The sequence below is a fragment of the Cryptotermes secundus genome, unplaced genomic scaffold, assembly GCF_002891405.2.
Source record: "Cryptotermes secundus unplaced genomic scaffold, Csec_1.0 scaffold2154, whole genome shotgun sequence".
Lineage (NCBI taxonomy): Eukaryota > Metazoa > Arthropoda > Insecta > Blattodea > Kalotermitidae > Cryptotermes > Cryptotermes secundus.
This window is the reverse complement of record NW_019743682.1, coordinates 30,852-43,245: the sequence shown is the minus strand read 5'-3', so window position 1 is coordinate 43,245 and position 12,394 is coordinate 30,852. Positions and strand designations below refer to the sequence as shown.

The window sequence follows — 12,394 nt, the reverse complement described above, 5'->3', positions numbered from 1 at the left end:
TGTTTTTGGTTTGAAACCTTCTTTCATATATTTGATTCGACCAAAGGCATTTTTTGTTTTGTTATTTTTGAAGTCTTCTTCCAGTTGCAGTAATTGCTCATTTAGAAAGGCCCGTTTCTTTTTCCTGCAAATCTTGTCTGCTTTCCTTCTTGCGCCTTTATACGCCTCATTCCTTGCTCTTGTTGGTCTTTCCATATATTCCATATATTTCTTATTCTTGAGATTTATACTCTTCCTTCATTCCTCGTCAGGCCATTCTCTATTATCCTGTTTCTCTTGATATCCCAGAGGCTTCTCAGCTTCTGTAATTATTGCAGTTTTAAAATCTACCCATATCCCTTCTACTGTTACTTCTTTATTTGCTCTATTGTCATTAATTTCTTTAATTTTATTTTGAAATGCTTCTCCCTTATCACTCTCCGTAATCTTGTCAATATTAAATTTCTTACATTTCTCATACTGCTTAGATCTTTGACAACTTATTTTACATCTATATTTAACCTGTACTAAATAATGATCACTATCACAGTTGGCCCCTCTTAATGTTCTTACATCCAGGATATTCATCGCAAATCGCTTCTCTATGAGGACATGATCTATTTGATTGAAGGTTACCCCATCCAATGCTGCCCATGTCCTTTTATGTATATTTTTATGCGGGAAGTATGTAGAGCTGATGATCAAGTTCTTACTTTCAGCAAAAACTATTAATTTTATTCCATTATGGTTGGTTGTATCATGTAAACTTTCTGACCCAATTACTCCTCTGTGTTCCTTCTCTTTACTTATTTTGGCATTACGCTCTCCTAAAATTACTGAGACTCTTAACAAGAAATGTTGTAAGAGAAACTCACTCCAGAGGCTTAGTCAGTGATAGAACATTGTGACAGTAAGAGGGATGTGCAAATGTAGTTACAGTCAATGCTGAGATTTGAAGGGCATTTTGTGATCTGTAGCTGATGGTTGTGTTCTTTGGTGTAGTTTTCCTCTCCCATTGAATCCCAACACACAGGCATGGAGGTGTTCCTGAAGGGGACGAGCTTCTATGGTGTAATGTTAAACAAAGTGGTCTCTAAATCCCCTGAGTATGAGAAGATTGTGCGTAATATGTTGACTGAAGGCATCTCTGCAGGTGTTGTGCAACCCCTACACAGGACTGTGTTTCCTGACACCGAGGTGGAACAGGCTTTCAGGTACAGTTATGATGGTGGCAAACTTCTGAGAGGTTTGAGGTAAGATTTGAGGTTTTCATGGCATTGACTGTGAAGAATGCCATTTTCTGGGATGTGGCGCTGTGGTCTTCTCGGATGTGGTGCCCTGTAGGTATTGTGTAAACCGACGTTTCGGAGGAACATATCGCCTCCATCTTCAGGGTATAAAAATCCTCGGGCGAGGAACTAGTGTGAGCAGGTGGAGATGATACATTCCTCCAAAACGTCGGTTTACACAATATCTACACTTGCCACATCCCAGAAGATGACATTCTTCAGATATTACCTTTTCCTCTTTGCCAAGACGTGTTGGACTCATCCAGCATGGAGCTGGAACATGTTTTGCCACATGTTAAAGAAATTCAGAAGATCACCTGTCATATTCATTTGCTAAAAATGTTGCAGACAGTTGGGACCAGGATAGCTTATTCTGCTTGCTTCTTCTTCCTCTTTGATGCTTCAGCTTTTGTAAGGGTCATCCAGCATTCAACATTTATGTTTCTCTTTCAGACTTTCTTCCTCTTCATCCACCCCCCTCATATTCTTTCTTCCTTCTGGCTGACATCTTTCCTGACCTGCTGTCCCCATCTTGATCTCCAGCTTCCTTTTATGTTCAGCTAAAGACCTTCGGGCTTCTTATCCTTACTTTTTAAAACGTGACGATCTCATTCTGTTATATGTTAATGTGTCTTCCAGTGTATAAATCATTAAATTATAATTGTTTCAATTTCTTATTCTCTCTCACTTTGCCCTTCCTTCCATACTTACAAATCTCATCCAAGCTGCTGTTAGTCTTTGTTATGCTCTGTACATTAAAGGGGCCTGTAGTAATTTGTACGTAAACACATATCTTCTGTTGTGGCATGTCTCATTCTCTAAGCGTATCCCTAAATGGTGAAATGTTCTTGCCATTTTCTATTCTTCCTTTAATTTTTAATTAAAGATGTTTATTTTATAAATGCAAGAGATGTCAGAGAGAGTCTTAAAGACATCCTAAGTGAGTTAACACTTGTTTTCAGGAATTCAATAGGTACAGTGAGTGTGATGTGTTCATATTAAAGTTACCAGAGAATCACACAGGCAAGTACAGTGACTGTGTTGCAGGTACATGACAACCGGGAAACATATAGGCAAAGTGCTGGTGCAGATTCGACTGGAGGAAGACAGTAAAGTGGTTATGCCTGTACCGCGGCTGATGCAGGCTTACCCATGGTACTTCTGCAACCCCAGCTACAGTTACATAATTGCAGGTACTGAGCTTTCTTTCATTTTCTTCCTAAAGAGTAAGACAACACACACGCCCACTCTTACACTGTAGCCTGCTTGATGTCAGAATGTTTGTGAAGTGCAGACTTACAGATTTGCAGTTTTGAGATATTTAGAGACAAACATCTTGTAATTTTTCTGGAAGAAAAGTTAAGAAGTTCAATCAGTAAAACAGGATATGTAGTATCTGCGCAGACCACATAGAAAACACCTCTTCTCACGATTTCTGTGTTGTTCCATTGTCCCTGTTGTCATGGTAACCAGCTGCCATGTGATGTTTACTGTAAAAATGGATTGTATTTTGGCCACTTGAAATCAAGACATCTCTTCAGACAAAATGTAGTTTTTACAGGAAAACCTTTCATTGGATGCATTGCTGACAGGCAAGCACAATAAGTTCAACAAACTTCGTCATGTTGCCATGCAGCACAATATTTTCTTTCAAATGACCACACACACTTCAGACCACTTCTTGAAAGGAGGAGGGGGAATGGAACTAAATCATTCACTTCCTGTTTGCAATTGATAGCCACATAAGTAAGTATATTCATGAGAGAGTTCGTTGGGATTGACAGTTAAAATTTTACACCCTGAGGACATCAGCTCAATTATGTGATCAAAATTTTCCCATGGGGGCACCTTATTTAAAAGAAGGCAGCTCAAATTTGATAAATCCTCATTGTCTTTATTCCATGCCTTTAAATACGATAAAGCAGAATTGTAAAATTCTTTTGATGTTTTTTGAAATATTTTTCATTGTCATTTCACATACTACATGAAAGTATATTTGAAGATACCCAAAGCTTTTTGTAGCAAGCACTCTGATATCAACAGGCATGGAATCAAATGTTATCTTAACAAAGTTATGAATGATACACATATGTGCATTGCAGCCAAAACCAATTATGTTTCTGTTTAATTTGGACTTAATTTTAGTTAACATTTTCTTCATGCCTTCTGTGCGAGCCTCTGAAGTCTGCATTGATATTATCAGCTGATAACTCTACTACCTTTTTCTCCAAATAATAACCAACAATTGCTTTCATCACTAGCATAGGTATCATATCTGCAATTTTTCCCCGAGATTTCTAAAAAGTAAGGAGTTTGTTCTTCACTGGGTTTTCAAAGTCATAGACCTGATAATAACTACTAAATATGAAGCTGCTTCTCATGCTTATGATTAGAAGCATTGCAAGACATTGAACAGAGTTAAAACATTTTAGATCATTTTTCAATTCTTCAGGAGCCCAAGGAACCCGAATGTTGGTAATGATTGATTTGCTCTTTCTTTGTTTTTCAACAGGAAAATTTCTTGTCTGAAAATGTTTTCTATAAACATTTTGTACAGTCCATTTTGTGAAAGCTATGATTGTGGAGTACAGCATGATAGACAGGCATACAATCATAAAGAGTCAAGTCATGTTCAGCTTTTGATGGCTCAATTTTATGAAAGTAATTTGTCGTACTTGTACATCTTTACTGAGGCTAGGCAAGCAATGCATTCTTTTGCTTCTTGTTTGGATATGATCTGTTACTGAAATCCTCCCACCATTCACTATCGAGAAGATCAAACTACACACAGTATGTTTTCCTACAATATTATCTTCTAAGTTAACCAGTTGTATAAGTGGAAGTCAAATTTTCAATGAGGCACTGAAGTAACACTTTTGCTTCTTTTGAAAATATTCTGTACTATAGAGGAGATAAGATGTTACTTGTATATGATGCGATCACTGTCCTGAATTTCATGCACACAGGTTTACACAATGCACTATATAATGTAAAGAAGTTTACTACAGTTCTTAAGAATTTCAAATTTACTTATTTACAAGGGTTGGAACTGTAATAGTGGCAACTATTTATTTACAACTGATACAAAATAGTTGCATGTTCTAAAGTTTTACTGTCCTTCAGTGTAGTCACCAGCATTGTGTACAACCCATTGCCAGCCATGTGGAAGTCATAGGATACCTTTAGCAGTGCCTGTTGTGTTGATAGTTCAAATGGAGTGGTCTACTGCCTGAAGAGTCTCTAGAACAGTTCTGAAGCACATGCCATGGAGTTGTTCCTTCATCTTAGGAATTAAGTTAAAGTCACAAAGGCTTAAATCCGGGGAGTATGGTGGATGGTACAGCACTTCACAGCCCCATCAATCAAACAAATCAACCACAGCTTGCACTGCATGTGGCCGAGCATTGTCCTACAAAATGATGGGTGGGTTCTGCAGAAAGTGTTGCCGCTTCTTTCTCAAAGCTGGTCGCAGGTTATGTTCCAAAAATGAACAGTAATACTGTGAACTGACGGTCTGCTATCGGGGAACGGTATGCGTTAGGATAACACCATCACAGCCGTACATGAGAATCACTGTGACTTTCACATTGCTGGGGTTCTGACGAACTTTTGATTCTTGTGGTGACTCATAATGACGCCATTCATTCGATTGGCGTTTCATTTGTGGTTCATACTATTTGGCCCATGTCCCATCCAGCATAATGATACGGCGTAAGAAAGCCTCTCCTTCGCGCTCATAGCGCTCCAAGTGGTTACGAGCAGCATCGTATCGTAGCCATTTCTACATTTCCGTCAAATCATGTGGAACCCATTGTGATGCAGTTTTTCTCATGCCCAGGCATTCCTTCAGAATGTGAAGCACAGTCGCATGCGCTAATCCTGTCTCTTGGGCCAGCTCACGAATCGTATGGCGTCGATCACTCTCCAGTAACACGGAAAGAGCATACACTTCTTCTTCACTGATACTAGGATGACCTGACCAGTGCATGTCTGCCACATTTTGGCATCCCTTCATTGAAGGCTTTTACCCACCTTACCACTGTTCTGTAAGGCAATGCATATTCCCTGCAAGCCTCTTGAAGACCTTGATGACACTGTCATGCTGTATGGCCTCTGGCACATTCAATCTTTATGCAACTCCATTGTACCCATTTTGAAAACATTGTGACACCACTACATTAGACCGCCAGCTAACACGAGGCTCTGTTCTTCTCATCACTGCGCATGCATATGATGTGGGAAGGGAGAGTCCATTTGCTCTGAGGTAAGGTAGGCATATAATTAATTTGTGGTATAAGCGACATTATTTGGTTCCATTGCATGGGGTCTCTGCAGCAGTATTGCCACTATTAAAGTTCCAACCCTTGTATTTCATTGGCTGCAGCTGGACTTTGTCTGCTGCAACACTATTCTTATGGTGGAGTCTACCACAACAATTTTGAATTTTGTGCACGAAATTTATGTCTGTTGTGATGAAATACTAACTGCAAACCTCCAAGTGGCTGGTATAAGACTTGTAGGAGCAGCATCTTGTGTAGCACATAAGTTGACAAATTTATAAATTTCTGCTGAATGCTAAACTTAATTAACGAAGTTTCTTTTATCAAAAACTTCACTGCCTCATACATAGCTTGTTGATTTCCAAGTATTTAGTGGTTCAGCTCCTTTCTGATTACTTAATCTCGGTTTATTAGCTATATCATAGCCTACTATTATACTGACTGAGCTATCCAGGGTCCATATTTTTTAAAATTCGTTATTTTATTTAACAAACTGGAGGCAAATCGGTCAGGGACATAAGTCTTGTTTTGGGGACTGCCCCTGAAATTTGGTTACTTTACACCCAAGTCATTTTCTGCATCATCAAAGTAATCACTCTTACCTAGTTCATTATATTCATCTTCATCTGTACTTCTTTCTCTCTCAGCTACAAAAAAAGAAAAAGAGTTACATGACTGTTTCTTCACGTTAGCTGTGGAGACAAAACTATCCAGAATTCTGTGTTTCACATTCCTCATCATTACCTTGGTCAGCCCAAGTGTCTGCATATAATTCAGACAAAATGTCAGCAGCTTCCACAACCAGCCTATGCAGGACCTTGTTTCATGCTGATGGATGTCACAAAAAATCTAAGGGGAAGATCTGAATCAATAGTGACACACATCTTACTTCAAGCTGCATAGAAAAGAGAGTCAGATCACCTGGCTGATGTGTTCAGCAAAGCATGACATAGAAATTACAGCTTTTTTATGATCTGATGGCTATGTATTAAAATCTAGACTCCACTGTACACACTGGCCACTGTATAGTGCAATAGTCATATGGATACCAAATATACAGATGACCTGATAATTGCCAGTCAGGCCAAATTATGTGGCATATTAATCAGACATATGTAAACACACAACATGATGCTCCTATAAATTATTCCTGGCAGGGGTAAGGAAAACCATGAAAACCTCAAAGTAACTGGTTTTCTAGTTGAGCTACATCCACATCACTTCCCAAATGTAATTCACCCCACTACTGTGTGGTTCTTCATGCTCATCATTTACTTTATAACTGCTGATTCCCAAAATAAACATGAATTTATTTGGCATAACATCATTTACAGGTGGCTTGGGAGGTTTTGGTCTGGAGCTTGCTGACTGGCTTGTGTTACGAGGTGCTCGTAAACTGGTGCTGTCATCTCACAGTGGTTTAAAAACTGGCTACCAGAGTTTCCGTTTGAGAACATGGCGCAGCTGTGGTGCCACAGTTGTCATATCTTTGGCTGACATAACCACAAAGAGTGGTGTAAGAGCTCTGTTATCAGAAGCAAACAGACTGGGCCAGGTGGATGCCATATTCAACCTGGCTATGGTAAATGTCATGCTTGCTTACATTTACACAGTTCATAATGGCTAAGTCATGAGATACTAATAGAGAGACATCAGTGAAACCAGAAATAGTGATGCTGAATTATGTCATGATGACACAAATTTGCAATCATTATCCTTGTATTTTGTATGCATGCTCATGAGGAACAAGGACATTCTGAATTATCAGTGCATAGAATGTGTAGGATCTGAAATCAAATGCTGTCCTACATTATCTAATGGGAGTAATGCTCGTGTTACTGTCTTGTCCTTCTCTGCATGCACCACTTTGTGTGACCCTACCCAAAAAGTTTGTGCATAATATTATTGTTGAAGCACATGAAAAAACATTATGCCAGAAAGTCAATGAAAGTCGAGGATATTGATTTCAGTAATTAAGTGCTTGGTGTATGGTCTGTATGAAGAAGCTGAAAAGGCCCCATCTGTGCAAGAAATTCCTCCCTCTAGGCACATTCACACTGAAAAGATACAAAAAAGAGCCTGTGGGATTTGTAATAGTTGTCTGTGCGCCTCCATAAATCAACTTGATAACCACTAAATAAATGTGTATGAAAATTGTTTTTAGGGAGTGTTACCAGGATTTTTCAAGACATTGCAGTTGTGTTAAAAAACAGCACACACACTCCAATAATGACCTACATGCATTTCTGTTTTCATATTTCTCATAACTCAAAATGTTTACTGGTGCAGAAAGTTGTTCTAACACATATAACAGAGAAAAATGGAGCACACATTCTCTGGCCACACCGTGTCATGACTTGGTCACAAAGTCTTCGTCAATATAAAGAGCAATACTATGAGAAATTTAAAGATAACTTTTTGGATAGAAGTGATTATTTGAGATGCTTCATCATTTACTGTAACCTTACAGTGAATGTCTGTTCATTACTTGCAGGTGCTGCGAGATGCAGTCCTGGAGAACCAAACTGAAGCGGACTTTGTCACTTCTGCAGGACCCAAGGCAGTGGCAGCACATCACTTAGATGAGTTATCTCGCCAAATGTGCCCATATCTGCGCCATTTTGTAATGTTTTCCAGTGCAGCATGTGGACATGGTAATGCAGGACAAACCAACTATGGCATGAACAACTCCATCATGGAGCGCATCTGTGAGGCCCGTGTCAGAGATGGGTTGCCAGGCCTTGCTGTGCAGTGGGGTGCAGTGGGGGATGTGGGACTGGTGGCAGAGATGCAGGAGGAACAGAAAGACATAGTGATAGGTCAGTTATGCTCTGAAAACAGCATTATATGCCTGTATCAGACTTTGTGTACACAGACCATAGATGTACAAGTGAACTACTGGCTCAGACTTAATATTAATTCATTCTGAAGTTTAGCATGTGTTTAACACTTTACAAGCAGAAGTACCCATTATGTAAGGTTTGAAGCTCTCATGGAGAATAAATGTGCTACAGTCTACTCTGGAAATCATCCATGTCTATGTTGAGCTGAAAGCCAACATCTAAGAGGTCTCCTAGATCTCAGACATCAGGACTGATGCCTTCATGTCTACATTGACCCTGATGTTGGAGACCAAGGAGATCTTTGGTTTTTAACCAAACACTGACATGGCTGATTGTCCAAGAAGCATTCAGCAAAGTAGTGCCCATTCTTCACCCAGAATATAGTTTCTCCCATTGTCAGTATCACAATATAGGAGCTGATTCTTTATCCTTTAAAGGCTGGTAAGTGATAGGGTGAGTTGGACAGATTTCTTTTAAATGCCCACTGCTGTTGGGCGTCTAAATATCCATCGCTGTTTACCATTTGCAATAATTCTAAGCACTTTACTAAAAATACTGTATCTAATGCAACTTTTATGATAAAGTAATGGAATTAACCTTGTTTTTATCAGCAAAGGGCATAATGTCTCATATTATAAAGTAAAATTTCAGAATGTTAAGGCAGAATAATTATACTTTTTTTGTGATTTTGGTGCATACTGTACAAAGAATTTCATGCTTCTTCACAAAGTGGTTCAGCACTATAGGATCATTCCTTCTTGTAACACTGTGCATACTTCCACTGTCTGTGGTGTTAAAAAACTCCTGAAACCACTAGAAACACTATTTTGTTATTCCGTTCATAAGGTTCACATTTTTGCTACACTCCTCAGATATTTGACTCTCCTAACTAGAGGCATAGGAAGGTGAAAGTGAAATTCAGGAGAGATTAGTGAGAAAATTCTTTGTTTCATACATTAATGCCAAGGCCTTCCATTGCAGCTGCAAAAAAATATTACCGTTTCTATGGTCGCAACTAAACACATTGTAGCTGAGATATAGAGTGCATTTAATGTTCTGTGAGTTTGTAGTGAATTCAAGTGTCATGGTTTGACATGGTTTAATGAAACATTGTTTGGAAGATGATGGTATTCAGAGGCAGCTGAATTGCAAGAAATGTGATGTGGGACTATGCCTTATTGGGTGTTTCAAGGAGTGCCTTACTAAGACGTGATTCAGTCAGATGACTGGGCATGGAGGGAGGGGAGGTGAAACCTACATATACATCAAGAAGATAACAAAAAATGAGTTTTACTTTGAATTTTACTATATTGTCTTGTATTCTGGGGTTGCATGATGAATATAATGGATTCTAGATTGGATGATTGGATGTAATGGCACTTCTTTACAATTTTAATTAATTATAACAGCTCACATTCCTTACTGTACCACAAGTTTACCATGTACAAGTGCACTTCCACTGCGACTGACTTGATCTGATTTACGAATTGGTCACTTCTTCAGCTTCCATTGTCCGATTGTTAACACTTCACAGCTGAACACTCAACTCTATTATGAATGCCACATGCTGAACGATGGCTTATGGATCTCTGTCATGAATGAACTGAACTAACTCAACTTCGGGGCTAACCAAATATAAGCCACCATGTCTCACAGTTCCTCTGTTATTCTGTTTTTCTGTGTTTATTTGTTGTCATGGGAACGTGCTTACCGAACTCTTTTTTTTTTACTTTTTTTTTTTAATTTAAAATGATTTTACAGTCTACTCAATATGCATAAATAGAGTAATTAGTAAAGGGGATGGGTGTGTATAATATTGAAGCAGGTATCATCCTTCAATGATTCTCTAGTGCTTATCTAATGAGATCCTCTGGCCACATTCTATTTAGTGTTCTTTCTATTGCTGATTGGTTGAAGAGGTTTCTTATTAGTTGGTTGTTGTTTTGAGTTGTCCGGTTTTTGTGTTTGTCCGTGTATGCTCTGATGACTTCTGTTACATATGGTATGCTTAGATCATTGTGTAAGGTAGCATTTGATACCTACCAGGGAGTATTAGCTAGTTTCCTTAGCGTTTTGGATTGGAACGTTTGGAGAATTTTTGTGTTGGAAGGGACCGAACTGTTGCCCAGTAATTGATTGTTCTGGTTTGTTGTCATGGGAACGTGTGTTAGCAAACCACTGGCTAGCAATGGGCTCTTCCAGCTTTCAGGCATCATGTCACGATATCTGAAAATAATTATTTAGAATTGTGTGTGAACTTCTTTTAGCAATGTGTGTGAGCTTCTACCAGTGCCATTTAAATGCCCAAATGCATGAATATTTATACTTTGGCTATGATGACTGTACCTTTCAGTGTATGGATATGTGCACTTCAGAAATTAACCTTTAGAGAAGAGATTACACATGATTTACGATATTAAATTTTACTCATGTAATTAAAAATAAGTATTTGCAGTTAACTTTTATTCAATAATACTGTGACATGTTGACCCCTACCTCCCCAGCGGTACGTGGCGGTAACGTAACGCTCGCGTTACTACAGTAATAGGCGAGTTCCCGCCCCGCCACTCCCCTCCGCGGTGACGTCACCGAGGGATATCGCGGTCGCTAGGCAACGCGAGTCAACAGCGGCGACGTTACGGTAGTAACAGCGGTTACTTCCGCTAGCGTTACATAGCAACACAGCGCCATGCAGCAAGGGTGCCTATTACGTGGCTGTATTGTCCGATCGAGGTTACATAAGGAGCAGCGAAGGCTATTCACAGTGAGTTGTACTGTAACAGTCGCCGAGTCGAGTTGTACTGTAACAGTCGCCGAGTCGAGTTGTAGTGAGTCAGCCAGTGAGTCCTGGAGCTACCGCTGAGTTAGCCAGCAACTAGTCAGTTGTATTGTGGCATTTGGAGTGTACTAATTGTGATACTGCAGATAGCAGTAATCGTAAATCTGTAATTTGAGTGATTGTAAGTGCGAATGTGAAATAAAATTCGCTACACCGAATACATCGAGAATTTATTTGTCGCGATATACGCCCGATACGCGACAATACATTTAGAGTGGGTATGTACTATAGCATCAGTTTTTCTATGTAGTCCCTCTACTTTTCAACACACTTAGGCCAGTAGTCCTCAAATCTGTCTCTGCTCTGAGAAAAAATGTTTTTGGTTGAGTGACAAGCAACACATGCTCTGCTGCTTTCACTTCTTGGTCACTGGTGAAATGGTGTCCACTCAGAGCACCTTTGAGGGGATCAGACAAGTGAAAGTCAGAAGAAGTCAGAAGAAATCAAATCATTGCTATATGGATGATGCTTCAGAACTGAAAAATTCAGTTGACAAAGGCTTTCAGAGGCATGGACTGGAATTATTGTGCAGCATTTTGATACCTTTCAACAGTAGCCCCTAGCATTTATTTTGATTAGCTGGTTTCAACAGGTCCTGAAGCATTTCCCTGTGACAGACACTGTATACTATTATGCCACAGTCTTGGTATTGTTCCAAAATTCAACCTTGTGCTTCCCAAAACGGTGTCAATGTAATTTTTCCCACTAATGCTTGAGATTTGAACTTCTTTTTGAATAGCATTGTTCTATGTTTCCATTCCATGCTCTGGAATTTGCTTTATGAAGTGTAATTGTGGATCCATATCTCATCTCCAGTGACAGTGCATCTCAAAAAGGCGTGATATTCCTTATGACAGAAGTTCAGTAGGCCTTAGCAGATTATCAGACAATTGTGCTTGTGCTCCTCTGTGGGTTGTTTTGGAATCCATCTTGCATAGACTTGATGAAACCCAAGTCAGTGATGGATGATTCCATGAGCAGAAATATGATTGATGCCCAGATGATGCACCACTTTGTCATTCATTCATTCATTCATTTATTTCACTTTCTAATTGATCCTGATACAGGCATAATACAAGCCATAGGATATAGAATGAGTCACAAGATCAAAATTTAAGTTACAATAATTAATTGAAACATGTCAAAAACAAAAAACAAAACAAA

General features: G+C 39.2%; 1 protein-coding gene across 1 annotated transcript in view; it reads left to right on the top strand.

Annotated features, from left to right (window-relative positions):
• Nucleotides 1–12,394, top strand: part of LOC111874303 (fatty acid synthase) — a gene marked incomplete at its 5' end in the record, with an annotated part of 84,064 nt that overhangs the window by 59,197 nt on the left and 12,473 nt on the right. Inside the window, 4 exon segments of the mRNA XM_033755402.1 lie at nucleotides 1,013–1,193; nucleotides 2,316–2,461; nucleotides 6,883–7,130; nucleotides 8,043–8,367. Of these exon segments, the coding sequence (XP_033611293.1) occupies nucleotides 1,013–1,193; nucleotides 2,316–2,461; nucleotides 6,883–7,130; nucleotides 8,043–8,367 (900 nt within the window).